General features: G+C 44.6%; 1 protein-coding gene across 3 annotated transcripts in view; it reads left to right on the forward strand.

The window, feature by feature from the left end:
- The window catches only part of XYLT1 (xylosyltransferase 1), a 480,356-nt gene extending 470,543 nt beyond the window's left edge, over positions 1-9,813 (forward strand). For all 3 annotated transcript variants that reach the window (XM_054533549.2, XM_024241464.3, XM_024241465.3), the window contains one exon: positions 3,193-9,813. In XM_054533549.2, the coding sequence (XP_054389524.1) occupies positions 3,193-3,515 (323 nt within the window). In that variant the 3' untranslated portion in view covers positions 3,516-9,813. The remainder of the gene's footprint in view (positions 1-3,192) is intronic.
- The last annotated feature ends 11,374 nt before the right edge of the window (positions 9,814-21,187 follow it).

The following is a 21,187-nucleotide window of genomic DNA, read 5'->3' on the forward strand; positions in this document are numbered from 1 at the left end:
TTTCAGTATCTCCTCATTCTCCTCTTTCTTACTCTGCAGAATAGAGGTGCTAAGGGGCTCTGATAGAGAAATTAGGGCCCGCACCAAAGACAGCTGACTCTGTTCTGGCAGGTGGGGCTGAAGCTGCCCACCCTATCCTGTATTAGAGAAAGATGGGTTAGGACCAGACTTCCAAACACTGTGGCTCCTAACTACCGTGGGAGAAAGTAGCATTGCTAAACCCCTTGCAAGACAAAGTATGTGCTCAATGACTGCTCACCTCCTTCCTCCCACTTGTGCCCATCCAAACCACAGAACCCAACCCTTTTGCTTCCTGGGGCATTGGAAATTAAAGGAATGACGATCTTGTCTGTGTTAATCAAGGCATATTTTGAATTCATCTACTATTCTCACTGCTTTTGGAAGGGTAAGCATATGGTCTTTCTTCCTTCTTCTTGCCTACTCTGGACACTTGTTAATTATCCAGGCTGTCCTGGGTGCCTTTGGTGGTGGCAGCTGCTGTCAGGCAAACAGGAAGCACTGTCTTCTGAACATTGCGTTATCTTGGAAGGTTTCTTGTAATCCTAGCTAGCTCAGCTCTTGCAAAGCCTGATTTAGTAAAGTGCAACTCACCAGAGTCATTGGCCAGCCTTTTTAAAAATATATATGTGCTTCTACTGAGCAATAAAAAAGCAATGAATGTGAATGTCTTCAAAATATTAGAAATAGCATCTATTAGAAATAGAAGAAGTGTATAGCTTCTTTCCTTCACCCCAAATTGCTATACTTCCTGATTCCCCATTGTGCAGCCCTGGGAGGTAGTAGTCGTCACTCTCATGTACATGTTACTGTTTAACCCATTTATGCCTGAGGTTGCAATTTTTTGAATTTTTTTTGAGATGGAGTCACACTCTATCGACCAGACTGGAGTGCAATGGTGTGATCTCGGCTTAATGAAACCTCCGCCTCCGAGGTTCAAATGATTCTCCTGCCTCACCCTCCCAGGTAGCTGGGATTACAGGCATCAGCCACCATGCCTGGCTTATTTTTGTATTTTTAGTAGAGACAGGGTTTCACCATGTTGGCCAGGCTGGTCTCGAACTCCTGACCTCAGGTGATCCACCTGCCTCAACCTCACAAAGTGCTGGGATTACAGGTGTGAGCCATCGTGCCTGGCCCAATTGTTTGAATTTTTGCATTAGTGAAAAATCAGACCTTGGTGATGACCTTGAGCAGTAGAGTATCATGGTGAGTGATAAGCACGGCCTTTGGAGTCAGTCGGTCCTGGATTTAACAGGTCCAGATCTGTCTCTAACTCCAGCTGCCTCTGTTTCCCCATCTGTATAGTAGGGATGATAAAACCAGCCCCCTAGTTTTTTAGGTGTGTGAGGATTATGGACTAATACCAGCAGTAATAATCCTAGCTGTATTTGTCTGTTCTCATGACCTGAGGCTGGGTAATCTATAAAGGTAAGAAGTTTAATGGACTCACAGTTTCACATGGTCAGGGAGGCCTCACCATCATGATGGAAGGCAAAGGAGAAGCAAAGGCACATCTTACATGGTGGCAGGCAAGAGCACCTGTGCAAGGGCACTCCCCTTTAAAAAACCATCAGATCTCATGAGACTTATTCACTATCACAAGAACAGCATGGGAAAAACTCACCATGATTCAATTACCTCCCACCAGGTCCCTCCCACAACACGTGGGGATTATGGGAGCTACAATTCAAGGTGAGATTTGGGTGGGGACACAGCCAAACCGTATCACTAGCTAAGCTTTTCGTAGCACTTAGTATATGCTAGATATCATTTGTAAACACTTTATATGAGTCAGCACATTTAAGCCTCACAAAGCAAGAAGAAAAGGCGTTAGTATTTTACCTGTTTTACTGATGAGGAAACTGAGGTACAAGGCATGCAGGTCAGAAGTCACACACCTGGTATGTTGGACGTGGGGATGCAAAACCAGACGGCATGACTGCAGTACCTGGGATCTTGTATGAAGTGCTTCACAAAGTGACCGGCACATAGGAGGGGCCCAGCAAGGCAGCACTGTTCTGAGAGCTAGTTTGACCTCCCACCCCACCTCACCCGGGTCCATGCTTCATAATTCCAGAGTGATTGTTCTGTGGTCAGTTCATGCGCTGACTTAGGCTTCTGGGAAGCAGAAATCCAACTTATGCAGAGTACAAGGTGGACACTCAGCAGCTGAGATCTGGGCTTCCCAAAGAGACCTGGGTACAGACCTTGGCTCTGACACTCATCATCTGTGTGATTTGGGGAAAGAGGCTTAATTCAGATTTGCACTTACTGTTTCTCTGCCCAGAATTCTCTTCCCCAGTATCTGTATGTTAATCATCACTCAGCTCAGATGTCACCTCCCCAGAGAGGTGTCCCCTACCCACCTTGTCTAACATAAACACCCTGTCACTTTCTAACCCAGGGGTCAGCAAACTTTTTCTGTAAAGGGCTAGACACGAAATATGTTCAGCTTATTGGGTAAAATACAGTCTCTGTCTCAAATACTCAGCTCTGGTAGTACAAAAGCAGCCATAGACAATATGCAAATAAATGGGCACAGCCGTGTTCCAATAAAACTTTATTTACAAACACAGGCCACATTTGGTCCAAGGGCTGCAGTTTGCCAACCCTCTTTTCTCACTTAATACCCTGTTTTTTTTGTTTTGCCTTCATGACACTTATCACTGCCTGAAATAACCTTATTTATCTACTTGTTTATTTATTTGTTGTTCTCCCTTCACTGGATTTTAACCTTCCTATCTGGTTTGCTCCACCACCTAGAATAGATCCGGGTACCTAATAGGTACTTAATATGTCTTTATCAAATCAGACAGTGCCTTGCAGATCATGGGTGTTTAGTAAATATGTGTTGACTGAATGCCTGGCACAATGTAGGTGCTTAAAAATATGTATTGGATGAATCAGTGTCTGCACTATCAAAGATGCTGTGTAAACATGTGTTGAATGAATAAAGGCATGCACCATGCTCTGTACAAAGTGGGCTCTGTCCTTACGGGCTCAGTTTTCTCAGCTGTGAAATGGGACTGTTAAAAGAACTTCGTGAGATTGTTGTGTGAATTAAATGAGGCGATGCGTGGTGCCCAGTGCAGCACCCGGCACAGGGTGAGTATGAATAGGCATCCTATTGGTGGCTCTTCTAATCCTGAAATTTTTCCCTTTGGCTTTCAGAGGAGGCATTGAAGCTGCACAATGGGCCGCTCCGCAATGCCTACATGGAGCAGAGCTTCCAGAGCCTGAACCCCGTCCTCAGCCTGCCCATCAGCCCCGCCCAGGTGGAGCAGGCACGGAGGAACGCAGCCTCCACGGGCACAGCGCTGGAGGGATGGCTGGACTCGTTGGTGGGCGGGATGTGGACTGCCATGGACATCTGTGCCACGGGCCCCACGGCCTGCCCAGTCATGCAGACCTGTAGCCAGACGGCCTGGAGCTCCTTCAGCCCTGACCCCAAGTCGGAGCTGGGGGCAGTCAAACCCGATGGCCGGCTCAGGTAGCACTGGGCACAAGGAGTGGGCCACAGCAGGATCTCAACGGGAAAGCAGCCAGAGGGGTTGTGGGGCCTGAACCCTGGCCTCCCACCCTGGGGGGGGCCCTCTATGAATGGGTCTCTCCTGGCCGTAGAACGATGGAAAGGGAAGGTTAGCAGGTCAAAGCAGGATCAGCCAACAACCTGCCTTTGGCAAGCTGCGGGTGGGATGGCTCAGTCCCTGCACTGTGACGGTCTCACCTCTTCTGGTTGATCCTCAAGTCCTACAGGTTCCTTGTCTTCCCCTTCCAGTGACCCACCCTTGACCCCAGACGTGTGATTTTCAAACTTTTATTTTGAGCAGCAGAACTTTGTTTACTGAGCACAGTCATAAGTGGAGGTTCAGGGTGCGGACAAAATCCAAGCTGCTCCGGTTGAAGCTGACAAGTGCAAGGTTCCCTCCCAAAGCTCAGCCCTCAGCCCTCCGGGCAGTCCCCTTGCCCAGGGTATCTCCCCTACGGTACCTCTTCAGAACCCAACGGCTCTGCAAATGCCAGTTTGACAAGCACTGCCCAGACCAACCATGGGTTCAAAATCCAGCCCCTCCCTTTGGTTCATCTTTCTGCTCCTCTTGGCTGGGGGACTCTTGTGCCAGCCTTGAAAGTCATGGTCGTGGGCCCTTTCCCATGGAGGCTGCAGCCTTAGGAGAGCTCTGAGCCTCTCAGCAGCCCTCCTTGGGTTGAACTATTCTCCTTAGTAACTAGGTAAGTGGGAAAGCCTTTTGATGTGGCATGGCTAAGGTCCAGCCACAAGTGCAACTGCCACCTGTCCAGGGGTCTGGGCCTCCTTCCCTCAAGGCTGCCACACAAAGTAGCAGAAATAGGATGATGTTTGTGAGCACCAAACTCAAGACCATGACCTTCTTTGATCCTTGAAAATGGGAACTTTGACAGCCATGACCATGAATCTCACAAGGCAACGCGATGAAACTCACAAAGCAGTGCTTGGAGCAAAACTCCTGAGCTAGACAGCACAGCAGCACCCATCCCCTGCCAGAGCCCTTCCGTTTTGAGGTCAGACACACAAAACCTTTGTCAATTGCACACCGGTGCTGTTGGGAGTGACCAAACCACATGAACCAGACTTTTCCCGTCCAGGAAATAGCATTTCAGAATTGGTTTTTAGTTTCGTGCCCTTCGGCCACAGGCTCAACGGGACATGCAAGATAAAAGTGGGAAGGTTATTTAAACAACAAAAACCAGTATGATTTAAGTGTTTGAGTTACCAGAAACCCAAAAGGTTTCCTTGCCACAAGCCCCCTGGAATGTCATCCCTGTTCACCAGGAGAGCCCTTCACAGGAGGCGTCCCTTGCTCCTGTAATCCCACCTCCCCTGAATGACGGGATTCCCTTGGAAAAAAGGTTTCACCCCTGGTAGCCATCTGCCCTTCCCATGGAGAGCCAGTCCTGACGTTTCTCTCCAGCGTGGGTTTGAAGGGGCTGCCCTTCGCTTTGTGTGACTTGTCTTAATCCTAGCCAGATGTGTTGCCCCATCCCAAGCCTCGCAAGGCAGGATGTCCTGTTGGCAATGGAGGACGTAGAGAAGGAACACTTTAGATATTTATTATTTATATGTTTTAGTCAATGACTAATTAGTAGGTGCTGTTTTTGCAGCTTGTCAATTATGTTACCTTACTAACTGAAGCTGCCTTTATTCACAAAAGGCCCCTTTTCCCATCTTTTCCCACCCCCTGGTGTCTCTCTCTCTCGGTTTCTCTTTCTCTGCATCTACCCCCCATCCTTCTCATCCTCCGAGTAAAACAGGGGCATTGAACACCATGCAAAGAAAGCTCCAACCCGCATCTTCCACTGGCTTTGAGTGGGGTGCCTTGGGGACTGTTGGAGCCTCGTTTTTTCCTTATGCAGAGTGTCAGCCTCATCTCTCCCTCAGATTCCAAGAGTATTGGAATTCCTGAGCCTCCCATCCTCCCCCTACTCACCCCCCATCACAGGCACAAGGAGGTGACAGGCAGAAAATGTGGAGGGTGGGTGGGGAATGTGCTAGCTGCAGAGAGCTTGGGCCATCCCTGCTTGCTCCATGGATGCCTTCCCATTGCCCATGTAATTATGGGCATCCATGCGACCTTAACAGAGGGAAACAGGCTCCTTTGAGAGAGATCCATCTTAGGAAGAGGGTCGTCAGATCCAGGCAGCAGAGTCCAGGAGATAGCCATTCTCAACAGCGATTCTAGGGATCTCAGGGTACTTTCCTCAGAAAGCCCCTATGATCTCTTTTACAGACTCTGGTGGCCACGCGCTGGGTGCCACATCCTCTTTCTGCCCCCGGCCTCTGCCTCTGGCCAGGGTTTCCCTGGGGCTGCTGAAGCCTCTTCGGGAGCTTCCCTTTCACCCTCCTTGCTGGGCCACTAGTGCTTTGTGTTCGCAGCATTATTTGCAGTGGCTTTGGGGACTCAGCAGTGGCAAGTCCCTGTGCATAATGTGAACCTGCAGACTTCAAGATGGGGCCCCTCCTGCACCCACTAACCTGTCTGCCTTTTTTTGTTTTTATCCTGGAACAAGTGGAAAAATGGCAGAGCTGGCGGACTCTGGGGACCCTTCCCGTCCCATGGCTTCATTTCCTCCTCACCACAACTAATTCGGGGAGCTGAGAAGTCACACAGGGTATTCCTCTCCCTTCTCTGATGTTATTAATAGACCAGAGAATAAGGTTGCAGATATTACATTTGTTTTTTTTTTTTTTTTTTTTTTTTAAGGAAAATCCCAAACAAAGCCCAGCATGATTTGAGAAAAGAGGATGTTTTCCCAGGGAAAATAATTTTTTTTAACCTGCCTGAGAATGATTTATTTGTTGGAGGCTGATGGTCAGACAGCCTGGAGCTTGGGTTGTGGAAGATTTCAAAAGCATAGGGCTGTGGTTTCTGGAAACCTATTACAGCCTGCAGCTGTGAGCTGAGCCAGTGACGAGGTCCCTGGAAACTCAGGAAGGCTGAAAGGTGGGCCTTGGGGTATTGGTTTGTGGAGAGAAGGAAGCATTCTTTAGGCTGCGGCACTCCGTATAGTTTCCCACCCACCGAGTGACATTCAGGCAGAAATTGAGCTCAGGAGACAGCCAGCCTTCCCACATCCCACTTCACTTCCCAGTCCACGCGTAAAGCAATGTGTCCTCAAGAAGGCAGTGAGCAATTCCCAAGGTCCCCATGTTGTGAGAAGCGCACTGCTTTCTCCCTTTGCAGGGGAAAAAAAGTCTTTCCTGGTGAGATCATGAGTCCTTCTGGCTTCATTTCTCATTGTGGGTTTAACTTCCAAAATGCAAATGGAGTTTAGAGAGGATGAGCAGAACCACAGGACCCGCCCCCACCTCTCGCTCACTGCAGTTGCTTCTACCCTGGGCACAAGTTTGGGTGTCTGAAGACCATGTTTCCCTCTGGTTCTCTAGTTCGCAAATAACACAGAAGACGCTGGCTAGAACCTTAAGCTTTCTGCCAAAAAGATGCAGAGAGCAGGGCAGTAGCTACCGGGAGTGGGGTATGAATAAAGAGTCCTTCCACAACCAAAAGTTCACTGAGGATTTGGAGTACCAGCTCCCCAGCAGCATCCAGGGGTGGAGAGGTGTACATTCTAGAAACAGCTGTTAACACACTCCACTTTAAAGGCAGCAAGCTAGACATGCAGAATCAAAGCCACACACTGTGGTAGGGGTTACAAATGTTTATGGGGCCCAGGATACTAGCATAGATGAGTGAAATGGTTGGTGTGAGGCAAAACGGCATGGTGGGGTTGGGGATGGGGACTGTGGTCTTACTGGCATGCACGTGACCTACCCAGAATGAGCAGCTGCTACTCAGCCCCAACCTGTCATTGTTTGTAAAAATGTAAGCACAGTGTAGTGGAATCTTCCAGTTTGGAAGGGAAGCCGGAAATCCAGATTTATTGGAAAAAATCTGATTTTTCAAGGTCGGGTTTTTTTTTTGTTGTTTTTTTTTTTTTAACAGATATAGTGGGCAAAGAAAAATTCCACTGTTCCACGTGTACACTGCCAGCACCCTCTGCTCTCTGGAGAGGTGGTTTAAAGTGAGATTATGCATTGCCCTGGTAGAAGAGGAAAAAAGCCAGCATCAGGTCAGGGCAAAAATAACAGCCCATGTTGAACTCTGAATGGGGACCTCTTGCTAAGTCATTTCGCTCCCCAAGAGACCATTCCACAGAGGGGGGATGGATCATTCAGCTCTCCTGGTCCCAAGATTGTGCTGAAGGGAAGAAAGAACAGAATCTGGAGATCTGGACTGCTGCCCCTTAGATATGCAGAGGTCCACATCTGCCTGGGGCTACACCTTGTGGGACTCCATCAAACCAGGCAGAAATGGCAAAGACAGTGTAGGAGGAGGAGGAGGTAGGGTGTGAAACAGCCAGGCTCTCTCCAAATCCCAAGTGTTGACACAGCCATCTTGCCCCATCCCTGGAAGCCTCTTTGGAAACCACATAGAGCTGTGCTGGCTCACGGGATGTCCTGTTTGCTTCTGCCTCAGTTACCTTACTTTGCCCATGGGTCTACCACAGGTGCTACCTCATTGTGTCTGCTGAGAAGTTTACCTGGGAGGGGGGGAACAAAGTTGTCCAAATCTGCTTGAGCTGAATGTATGATCTATGCAAATTCTCTCTCTCCTCTCTCTTCCTCTCTGGCTCTCTTAGAAGTTTTTTTGTTTTGTTTTGTGTTTACCTTGCAAACAAGATACTGTATAGGACCCTCTTAAGATGGAGGAGGGCTTTCTTGCGCCACCTGTGTCTACCCCTCACGTTGTCTTTGGCTCTGGTCTTGCCAGGCTTATGCAGGGAGAAAGTGGCCTCTCTTCCCTCTCCACTTGGCTGGGAATATTCCAACTGCCTCTGCCTACAGATAAAACCAGAAAGCGGGTTCTGCACCTTGTCATGCCCCTCCCTAATGTCATCTACTCCATCCCTCATGTTCCTCCAACTTGCTTCTCCCATCCCTCCTTCAAAAACAAAAAACAACAAAAAAAAAGCCTTAGGTTCCTCCTTTTTGAAATGTGGCCTTAACATTATTTTTGGGAAGCTGACCAGCCATCCTTTCCCTCCCATCTCCACCAACATCACAGAAGACAGCATTGTGAAGCTTCTGTGGCAGCCTCCTAAGGAAGGGGTTGCCAATCTGTAGTTTGCAGATGCTATAGAAATTGCTTACAAATGTCGTCTTTAAGAAAAATGTTCTTATATTTTTCCTATGGGCAAAATGAAGGCTTGGGTGCTCATCTAAAGCTCAGCCAACTCCTGAAGCACTCTCTTAGAGCATATTGCTGCTGTAATGGGCTGGCTTAATTATCAGCAGAGTGCTTGAAAAGGCTTTGCAAACCTCCCCTGCCCCCAAGACTGGGTGACTTTATATGTACTTCATTCAAGAGTAAATCAGGAGACGTTCTCCATTTATCTCTTTGTCCTTCCTGCCTGGAAAGTGATAGCACTAAATATTCCCAGCAGATGGGTAGTGTTCTCAAAGGGATCACCCTTTCCCTACCTTCAGACTCTATTCTTTACCCTTCCATTGCTCCAGTGCTGATGGAGGCCAAAGACAACCCCAGGGTTTTCATAGGAAATTCACTGGAATTGTGCGCAATTGTCTTTGTAGTCCTTTTGCCTTTTTTTTTTTTTTTTAAATATTATGTTGTCAATAGCATTTGTTTGGGTATTTGTTTTAGAGGCCTCACTCTAAGTTATTACCGTCCCCTTCATTGTTTTCAAAGACATGTGGTGATATAGTTTTTAAAAATAACTATTTTGTTATAGATCATAATATGCATAAAACTGTACAGAAATATTTTGTAATGTGTTGATTTTAAAAAAAGAGAATCTGTAAATAAAGTTTTAAAAAAAGAATTCAAATGGCACACACTGAAATATGTAGATATTTTGCTATTTATTTAAAGGAGTATTTTAAGAGATATTGAAGTATCTGAAATTGACCAGTAATCAAAGTTCCAATCATCTGAATGCTTTTCCTTGAGGTAGAATGTGATTCTCAGAAATGATTGCATTACCTGCCCATTTTTGCACCTTTTCCGTCTTTTTATTTAGCAGAACAACAACAACAACAACAAAATTGTGCCTTAGCTGTATTTTTTTGTCTAGGGGAGTTTGTTTCTGTCTGACAAAGCAAAATTTTTTGCAGAAAACAGTGGATGTATTAAATACTGTATCATACCAAAAACACTGCAGGTGTATATAGATGCTTTCTGTCATACTGTGTTTTCAGATGCAGAATTTTAGAATTAAAAAAATACTGCCTTTATGGAACAGTGACTATATGTGGCTTCTTTTCAGCAATACTGTGCATCTTTACACAATCTCATATTCTCTTCTGTCATCTGCATGGTGAAGATAGGATGACTATATAATTTATCATCCAAACTGGGATACTTTTGAGAGTTAAAGGAAGCACCATGTGGATGGGATGCTGAGACCACAGGCATAAATGGCCTATCCTGGGAAAACCTGGGTGCGTGGACACATTTCCCTCATAAAAACTGCTGTCAATCTTCTAACTGGATTATAGCAACAACCTCCTATAAGTACCTCCTGGTTGAGGCAGAAGTATATGATTTTTAAACCCTTACTGAGTAGAGAACAACAAGAAGGGACTGCCATGGAAAGTTGCAGTTTCCTATACCCAAATGGTTGGTTGGCAAACCTGTTTTCCTTTCCTCTTTACCACAGAGACTACATTTCCCAGACTGCCTTGCTCTTAGCTGTGACCATGTGACCAGGCCAATAGAGCAGCTAGACTGCATTTTCCAGACTGCCTTGCTCTTAGCCATGGCCATGTGACTGACTCAGGCCGATGGAATGTAGGTAGAATAGGTACATGGCACCTCTAGCCCTGGTCCCTAAAACCTCCCACTGGAGTCTCTCCTCTCTCAATCTTTCCCTATTTGCCAGCTCAGATGTTTTGAATCACCTTGATTTTGTGCATTCATCCAATTGGCCTATGCAGGTGGTCTTTTTGGAAACTTTGCACAGCCTCTACCTTAAAGGAAGGCAGAGCCACAATTTGGAAGGTAACTGAGCCCCTGCATAGCCACATAAAAGACCGCTTGACCAGAGTCACCCCATTGACTATGACATGAAAAAAAATAAGCATGTATTTTGTTACGCCCCTGAGACTTTCAATTACAGCAGGCTAGCCTTACCTTAACGAATCCAATCAGAAATGGAAATTCAAATGTTTCTTTGGGAAAATCCACATTTTGGTTCCTTCACTCAGTAGGTAAAGTAGAGAGCCAGACATGTGAAGGGATTTGCCTGAAGCTACCCATGGTCATCAGGGTCAAGTCTAGAACCAAAGTTTCCCATCTTCCAATGAGACTTTCATAAGTCATTAGGAATACCAGTTCCTCCACCCCTGAGGTTGGCTCACTATTATGTGTATATGTGGTTTCTGAGGGCTATGCCCAGGGGTTGGGAGCCTAGATGCCTGGGTTGTAAAGATGCTTCTAATTCACCCTTCAAAATCCTTAAAGGAAGACAGGCACTGAGACACAGATAGGATTTAAGCAGCTACAACAAAATAGGCTAGATATCTCCCCATTAGACAGACAGAGGGGCAAATATATGGGGAGCTGTGTCAGCTTCAGCCTCCTTGAGCTTGGCTCAGGAGAGATGGTGACTGACTCCATATTTAGAAAGATGGATGGACCCAAGATTCATTTGTCAAAACCTCTTTCCAGCCTGATCTTACAGCCAACTTCCCTTTCCTCTGCCCGGAGATAATTCCTCAAAAAATGAGTTCAGTTGCAAGGGAAGAATAAATTTCTAAAATCTTCATAGGAATAAGGATCACAGCTATCTTGTTCACTGTGGCGCCTCCAGTATTTAGCACAGTGAGTCCAGCGTATGGGCACTCAGTGAGTATTCAGTGAACGGACAAGTGAATGAGACCATATATCTTAATTAATTAACAATATGGGCCTGGGGCCATTTGTCCAAGAGTCTGTCTTTACAAGCATCATTTGATGGATAGTATTTGTCAAAATATGGGTCATTGTAAAGTAAGCTGTGATTTTTTACCTTCAATAATGAGGTTTCTGGGCCTACTGAAGGGTCAGTTGGAATTTCTTTCCTGCTTATTTGCTTGGTTTAAGTTCATTAAATTTGTGATTTTAAGAGTTTTTTTTTTTCTTTAAGGGGAATGCTTTTTCAAACAGTGTACCTTAAACCTCCACATATATATATATATTTTTTTTTTAAAAAAAAAGACTTAAAAATGGGTGATTAGGAGGGGTGCCCTGGGTGAAGTGAGAGTAGAAAGCTTTGTCTCAGCAAGTGCACCCACCCCCACCAGCCCACCTCGTTCACGGCTCCATGGGATATGTAGATGACCATGCTTTGAAACTCACACCACACCGATGTTGAAAACATCTAGGCTTTTTGTACGGTTGGCTTTGAGGCCTTGCTGCCAAGGTGCTGAAAGTTGAGTTCTAGGCTGGGTCTCTGAGCATGAGACCAAACCAAGAATAATTCACTCCACCTGGTGTTGGCAAGTTGTGAGGGTAGAAACTTAGAGCTGGGGCAAAAAGGAGGTATGGCTGGCCTGACATGTTTTGGAGACTCTCGATCCTGTGCATTCATAGTTAGTTCATTTGTTCCACTGCTCTGCCTGGAAATGTCATCAGCCCTAACCCTGACAGGGAGTACTGGCCTGAGAACCAAGAGGCCCAGGCCCTTCACAGCTTTGGTCGTGCCACTGATTTGCTGTGTGATCATGGCGAGTCTCTTTTCCATGATGAGTCTCAGCCCCCTCAACTGCCAAATAAATGGGAGAATGGGGCCTATTGATACCTGGGGTCCATTCAAGTTCAGACATGTAAGTGTATAGTCCAATTCCCACCCAGCACCAAATACAGAATATGTTAAGGTGCCAGCTCCATGCAAGAAAATGTTCCCAAGATGTGATTTTTGATGTTCACATCTATGTTAAGTCAAGTTTCTTTCACTTTCACCTAACAGTAACCCAATTCACAGAAGTGTAATCAGAAGAGGAATGTATTAAGTTATGAAACTTTAGAAGATAACAATTAAAACCCAAATTACAATAACTAGGACAGCACTCAGGGGACTCAAGAACTGAAACTGGAGCCCCAATACTCACAGTCCTCTCTTCCTCCATTTTTGCTGGCCTCTGTTTGATATTATCCCCTACAGACAGCTAACTCCACATGGTAAATAAAGAAGGCCCCAGAAGTTCCTGCTGCTTGTCCTTTGAACTCCACAACACAAAAATATCAACGTCCTTTGTCCTCACTGCCAAAAGGGCTGGCTCTAACTCTGGACCTATCACTCAGATCAGGCAAACAAGGTACTACGATTGGCCGAACCTGGATTGTATGCTGACCCCTGCAACCAGGGGATTGGATGGTAAACTGTGATTGGCAGCCCCATCCCCATTACATGATAGGAGTAGAAGAGAAATGGATCCCCAACGGGAGAGGATGGTGCAGAAGAGACAAAAACAACAGATGTCCATTCACTGCCACAGCCAACTGCAGGCCCAGGTGGCTTCTCCACTTGCCAGTCCAATTCGTTTCTGCTCCTCAAGTGCCCAAATTTTCTCCTCCCAGTTCCTCTATACCTCCCTAAGGAGAAGGACTCTGGGCCTATCTTAAGCAAATCATTTTAAATAAATATCACATGGATGGTACAGATGATTTCACCCTCACTTAATTAGCTGTGGAGTGTTTATGCTTATGGAACATGATGGATCGCTCCTTGTAGCCTGGGCACAGGACACTTTAAAAAGGCCCTTGTAACAGCCCTTTGCTAATGATGGTGGATGATTCTAACTTGCTGCAGGAAGCAGGGCCTGTGTACCTGCCATGAAGAGCGGCATCTCTCCACGTTTCTGGAGCATCACTATTCCAGGCTCCACACTGAGCTCTCCACTGCCCTATCCCCTCAGCAGGCCCTCAGAACACTCGTGCTAGCCAACGCATCCATGATATGGTGTTTGTGGCTTGCTGAGTTGATGTGTTAAGCTTCTAAACATGAAGCTGAAGAGAACAGCAATGGCTAACCCCGTGTTAGAAAGCACTGGTAATGGACGGGCTATTAGGAATCAGAGCAGATTAGGTGAGACTCCAGAAAAACACTGGGAACATTTTCCAAATTACACATCCAGACTGATCCACCTACTGCCAATTTTCAATTGCCTCTGACCAAAATAAGAACCCCTCCTCCAACTTAAGGGTCAGATAATCCTGTGTCCAAACACTCGTTTTTTTTTATCATGATTAGCTAAGTCAGATTTGAGACAAGTTCCCTAATCTCTCTGGGCCTCAGATTCCCTATATATATATATTGGGGATAATAACTACCTATAAAGCTGCTGGGAGAATTTTAAAAAGACAAAGCCTGTGAAATAGATAGCCTAGTATCTGCATACAGAAAGAGCTCAGTAAATATCAGTTATTCTTGCCTTCTCACTCCAAAGGTGAAAGTTCCTTGAAGGCAAGGACAGTGTCTATATTCTCAGCACACATTACCTGCCTTGACAATGTCAGATGTTGTGCCAGTGTTTGATGAATGAATGAATGAGCATGTGAACTGGACTGCTGCTACATCCATAATTTCCTCAGGGGCGTTCCATTTAGTCTGGCCTCCACATTTGCTATTGCAGACTGGATATCTTCCTTAAGCCTCCATTTGCGACAAGGTGGCATCACCTTGACTTCAGAGATTTAAATGAGATTTTTTCAAAACACCCCAAACTGAGGGAGACACAGTATTGCCCCCCAATCTCATTGGAGGTTCTTGCGGAGTCAACTTCAGCTACAACCCTGGGTCTCATTTCCACTGAATTGGTTCATTTTACAGATCACCCCTTTATTCTGCAAGTTCTTTTTTTTCTCTTTTCTGCACTATATGACCTCGCCCTAATAAGTACCCTGATCCCTTTATTCCTCAAAATACAATTGTAGAGCTATGTGGAAAGCAGATTCTATCAAGGCATTCAGATAAAGGTTTGCATAAGATTTCAAATGATTTAGAATATTACATACCCCCATTCTCAGAAGTTTTAGAATTCTCTCAATGGCCACCTGCCCGGGCAATCTCCAGCTTCCAGATACGTTTCCATCTCCCTCTCTTTATTCTCTGCCTGTTCTGTCTGCTCTCCTGCACCTCCCAAGACACTCTGTTATCTCTTTTCACCTTGCTGACTCTTTACAGACCAGCCCCCTCAGGACTTCACATTCCACACCTAAAAAATACTGGAAAGCTAAGTTCTCTCATAAGTTCCAAGGCTCTATGTTCTTACCTGAGAAGAGATCTGGTGCCAGCTATGATGATAATTACTACAAAACACTCTCCCTCTCCACCCCAATTACTCGGATTTAATACAATCCCTGGCTTCCATGCAGTGTCTGAGCATTTTGGCTCTATTCCTTAGGTGGTGCTTTTAAAAATTTTTTTGTAAAACCTTTGGGGCCTCCTTCACCAACAAGAAATTATTTTAGCATCACTGGCCTCAGTCTCATTCTATCATCAGCATCTGCTAATTTAATCAAGAATGAGTTGTGAGCAGGGAGGTTGGAAGTATCCAAAGATGAAACTGGATGAATTCCAGGAGCAAGAATTTCTCAGAACTAAGAACATTGACATTGCAGGGTTGGGTCCAATAAAGTATACTTCTTCCTGCCAATTTCATTTTTCAACCTTGACTATTCATGGTCTGGATCAGCAGATGGTAATATCACCTTTGTCATCAAGGAGCCTAGGATTTATTAATCTAACATGGGTATCGGCCCAAACTTGGCTTCAAAGAAACAGAAGAGCAAACAGGGACATTAGAAATATAGAGCCCTGGGTTTTGCTGCGGTTGCATGACATGCATCAGGCACTTGATGTCCCTGAGTCCCGGTGCCTCAGCTGCCCAGTGCCCACGTTCATAAGAAGGCAACGAATTCTTCTCCTCTACAGTAGGATTTTGCAAACAATTTGGCAAGTTCCAAATGATTCTGATCGCAAATACCTGAAGGATTGGGCAAGGGAGGAATTCAAAAGAAACAAAAGTGCCACCGAAGAGGATACAATCCAGATGATGATTACTCACAGCAATATGCAGCTCAAGGAGTTAGAAAAAAACACTTGCTTTAGCAAAATCTTAACTATAGCATTATTCTGAAGGATTTTCAAAGTCTCCATGTGTCTTGTTGCATTTAGGATTGACAATGGACAACACAAAGCCTAGTTTTACTATTTGTATGTACAGTATTTGGTGATAGAGAGCAAAGGAAAACACATCAAAACAGTTGCCTTCACACTGAAAAACATACCCTGCATTTTGAAAATGTTTATGGATGTCTCAGAAGTTTTTTAAAGAAGAAAAACCACTAACAAATGGCCAGTAGATGCTGGACACAATCATTAGGGAAGTGTAAATCAAAACTACTATGAGGCCGGGCACAGTGGCTCATGCTTGTGGTCCCAGTACTTTGGGAGGCCAAGGTAGGTGGATCACTTGAGGTCAGGAGTTCAAGATCAGCCTGGCCAACATGGTGAAACCTCATCTCTACTAAAAATACAAAAATTAGCCTGGCGTGGTGGTGCATGCCTGTGGTCCCGGCTACTTGGGAGGCTGAGGCAGGAGAGTCACTTGAGCCCAGGAGGTGGAGGTTGCAGTGAGCTGAGATCGTGCCACTGCACTTCAGCCTGGGTGACAGAGTGAGACTCTGTCTCAAAAAAACAGAAACGAAAACAAAAAACAAAAAACAAAAAACAAAACCCCAGAGATTCACATTCACTAGAATGGCTGTAATTAAAAAGAGAAATAATAATAACTGTTGGTGAAGATGTACAGAAATTGCTGGTGGGAATGTAAAATGGTGTAGCAACTTCAGAAAACAGACTGTCAGTTCCTTGAAAGATGAAACAGCTGCTGTATGATTTAGCAATTCTACCCCATGCCCATAGCCATTATTTGGCACTAAAAAGAAACAAAGGACTGATATATGCTAAACATGGATAAACCCTGAAAACGTTCAGTGAAAAAAGCCAGTCACAAAATATCACATGATGATTCCATTCATATGAAATGTCCAGAATAGGCAGAAAGATTAGTGATTGCCTAGGCTGGCTGTAGGTAAAATGGAGTAACTGCTAATGGGTGTAGGGTTCCTTTTCAGGGTGATGAAAATATCCTACAGTTAGCTTGTGGTGTAGGCTGCACAACTCTGAATATACTCAAATCCACTGAATCGTACATTTTAAATGTAAGGTATGAATTGTATCTCAATAAAGCTGTTATTAAAAAAAAAAAAAAAAAAAACCTTTGAGGTGTAGGACTGAAAGTATACTGACACCAGGAGATACCCTGTAACTTACCTCAGGGATAATGCAGGGATAATCCTGCATTATCCCTGAGGGTTGTTCAGGTATGTTCTTCACATGTGTCATAGTTTGATAGAGGACTCATCAAAAAGATCACCACTTGGAATCTAGATCTTTGTTGGAAAGGGAAGAGAAAGAGAAGCTTAATGAGCACATTGAAGCACTTAACAGAAAGAAGAAGGACAACTTCTGGATGAAACCTCTGTGAGTACCTTAACATTCACGTGGAAGTGGTAAAAATAAGATTCTGGGTGCAGTTCTCCTCCAATGACACGAAAAAAACAAAGAGAATTTGAAGAATACGTCAGAGACAAATACATTACAACCAAAGTTGACTTCAGGGGACTTTTGAAGGAGATCAAATTTATAACAAATAATTTAGTGAAAGATGTGAAAGTGAAAGCTTGTGGAAGATGCTGGAATCATCCATCCTGAAAATTGAAGTCTTCTGTTCATCAACAGAACAGCTAAGAAGCTAATCTAAGAATGACCAGCACCTGAAAGATGTAGACAACATTTTGCAGAATGATAAATGGTATTCAGTACTGGACTGTGCCTGAGGAGAGGCATCAACTGAATGTGGATGTTGATGACCTGGACTGTCAGGGTCCACCTCTACCTCCCAGAGCCTCACAGCCCACGAGACAAAGTAAGTCTGAATACGGTTCCATGGGGGTAATCTACTAATTCAAAATGCTTGCCTGTGCCAATTTTCAGGTTTTTAGATAGATAAGTATTAGTTAACCTGCTACAAAATGATCTGACAAATAGAAGAAGCATTTGTGACGTTTATGAACAGTGAACATTTTGGCAATATTTTTGTGTGACATGGTTGATAAATACAGGCTATCTCTAGTAAATCTAACTTGAAACTCAAAATCATCCTTTTATGGGTATAGAAGGCAGTGATTTAATGATGCCCTTCCTAATAGTGGTGTGCATGGAAAGGTTTTCATTAAAGAGCATATGTGGTTTGCATTTGCAAGATGCAACTAGCACAGACTCCAAGAAAACCTAAGTTTCTTTGTTTTTGTTTGTTTGTTTGTGTTTTAAAGCAGGTAAGCCTGGGCACAGTGGCTTACACAAGTAATCCACATATTTTGGGAGGCTGAGGTGGGAGGATTGCTTGAGTCCAGGTGTTTGAGAACAGCCTGGACAACATAGTGGGACCCTGCCTCTACAAAACATTAAAAAATTAGCTGGGCAAGGTAGCGTATGCCTGTAATTCCAGCTACTCAGGAGGCAGAGGTGGGAGGATTGCATTTAGCCCAGGAGGTTGAGGCTGCAGTGAGCCATGAACACGTCACTGCACTTCAGCCTGGGAACAGAGCAAGACCCTCCCTTCCCTCCCACATCCCCCCCACCCCACCCCCAGAAAAAAGTAAAACACTGAAAATTGAATAATCTGTCAGAGGCAGAAATTACTATAATGGACGTGCTTTTACATCATCTCTAAAGAACAATTTAATTTGTTCACTTACATGCTTTGCTTATACCCTCTGAATTATAGGCCAATCTCATTGGTTAACCTAAGGGATTTATTTAGCAGTTTCCTCTAAGGTACGGAGCCACAGTCATTATGAAGTGGGTCTGAATCAAACTGCCAGTGATTTTTATGGAGGAATGAAAAAAACAGAAAAAAAAAATCTGCTGGTGAAACACACTTTATTTATCATGAAGAAATCTTCATCAGTACTCTGGATTAGACAACAAATTACTTTCTGGATGTTTCCTGAAAACTGTACTTCTGTTTAAATGTTAAACTTTTGTTCCTAAAGTTTAAGATGTTTGAATGTCAGTTTATGTATTTGAACCACAAAAAAATTGATTTATAGTAAAAACAAACAAACAACAACAACAACAAAAAAAAAACAGAAAAACAAATATAGAGCCCTAACTACACCCTAACTCAAAGTCTGACCTTTAAGCAGATATCTAAATTCAAGTTCTCTTCCTTTGTCATGTGCATAATACTAGCTACCTGGAGGCAACATTGGTAATGCAAATTGAACGAGCACTAACCAACTAACTTGAGTTTGAGTTCTGACCTTCCTACTTATTGGTTGTATGAATTTGAGGCAGTCACTCAACTTGCTGTAAAACAATTTTTTCATTTCTTTAAAAATAAAAAAGACAGGTCACCTTATCTAGTTGTTGAGAACCACTAGTTTAATCTTACATGAACCCTTACCTTTATTAGTGAAGGGTTCATCTAAGATTAAACTAGTGGCTCTCAACCATGGCCACACAGTAGCATCACCTGGGAAGGTTTTAAACATTCAGATGCCCAACTTACACTCTAGACTCATTAAATCAGAATCTCTGGAGGTGGAACCCAGGCATCAGTAGGTGTTTTGTTGTTTGTTTTGAGACCGAGTCTTGCTCTGTTGCCCAGGCTGGAGCTCAATGGTGTGATCTTGGCTCACTGCCTCCTGGGTTTGAGCGATTCTTCCCACTCAGCCTCCTAAGTAGCTGGGATTACAGGCACCCACCATCATGCCCGGCTAATTTTTGTATTTTTATAGAGACAGGGTTTCACCATGTTGGCCAGGCTGTTCTTTCAGGTGATCCTCCCGCCTCGGCATCCCAAAGTGCTGGGATTACAGGCGTAAGCCACTGTGCCCTGCCGGCACTAGTAATTTTTAAAGCTCACAGGTGTTTCCAATGTGCAGTTACAGCTGAGCACCACTAGATTAAATGGATGTGAAACCTTTCCCCAAACATTGGGGATTATTATTATTACCCTACGCTTACATTGGCCCTTCATGTGATAAGATGACAATGCCCCACTTGAGATGACAGATTTCTCTCTCTCTCACACACACACACACACACACACGTGCCTCACTTTGTTAAAATCAGAACAGCAAGGATGAAGGTGAGATTCAGGGTATTAACAGAAAACATCTGGATTTGCTCAATTTTCTCTAAAATATAAGCCTTAGAACCACATATCTCAAGAACTAGGAGGAATAGTACAAATACATTTCATAGTCTAACTCTTTTCCTCCGGCAAAAGTAGTGCTTCAACCACAGCAGACAGTCTGGGCTTCATGAGTTCTCTGAGGTGGAGATGGGGACTCCATCACCTGCCACCACTCAACCCCAGCTTTCTTTCAGATCCCCCCCCAGCAGTTGACTCAGCCTCCCTCCACCCTTGCTCATGCCATGCAACCCCTTGGCATATACATGAGTGACCCCTGCCCAGCTCTACCTTCCACAGCCAAATGACAATCTGCTGCCTACTTGGAAGGCTTCCTATATCACACAGACCCTTCCTTGACTGTTCTTCACTGACATCTCTTCAATCAACCAGGGCTGCTGGAGGGAAAGTGAGCCCAGTATACTGCAGGTTTGCCCATGACTAGGCTGACACTACTTCATGGCCAGCCTTGGGCTGCCCTACTGGGGGAAGTGTGTCTTCCCAGTTGGGTTATGAAGCTTATCTAGAAATGGGATCATATCTTCTAAACCCTAACCCACTCCAAGTGTGCTCCATGGAGCACAGTATCAGCATCCCCTTAGAGCTTGTTAGGAAAACAGTCTCAGGCTGTATCCCAGACCTACTGAATCAGAATCCTCACTTTAGCAAGACACCTGGGTGATTTGCAGGGATGCCCATTAATGTTTGAGAAGCACTGATCTATACCTTTCAGGCATCTAGAACAGGTCATTGATTCACCAAACAAGTGGTTACTAAACAGTATTTAAGGAACTGTGACAGAATTTAGAAATATTCTAAATATTGTGAAAGGAAGTAAGTCTTCATCCTTGAAGAACTCATGGTCAGAGAGATAGACAATGACAACTCAGTGTGCTAACAGCTAATTTAGGGGTAAGTGCAGGAACTGTAAGGACAGGATACAAGGATCACTAATATTCACCAATTCTTTGAAACTCCTTCTTTCAATGGGTAGAGCATAATCTTCTTCCCCCTTAAATGTGAGATGGATTGACTGGAATTGCTTCTAACAAATAGAATACGATAGAAGTGTGTGACTTCAGAGGCCAGGGCATACAAGGCATTGCAGCTTCCCCCAACTCTTTCTTGAATTGATCATTCTGAGGTGTATTAGTCTGCTCTCACACTGCTAATAAAGACACACCCAAGACTGTGTAATTTATAAAGGAAGGGGGTTTAATGGACTCACAGCTCCACATGGCTGGGGAGGCCTCAAAATCATGGCAGAAGACAAAGGAAGGGCAAAGGGACATCTTATATGGCAGCAGGCAAGAGAAAGCTTGTGCAGGGGAGCTCCCCTTTATAAAACAATCAGATCTGCTGGGC

Source organism: Pongo abelii, chromosome 18 (genome assembly GCF_028885655.2).
Source record: "Pongo abelii isolate AG06213 chromosome 18, NHGRI_mPonAbe1-v2.0_pri, whole genome shotgun sequence".
NCBI classification, from domain to species: domain Eukaryota; kingdom Metazoa; phylum Chordata; class Mammalia; order Primates; family Hominidae; genus Pongo; species Pongo abelii.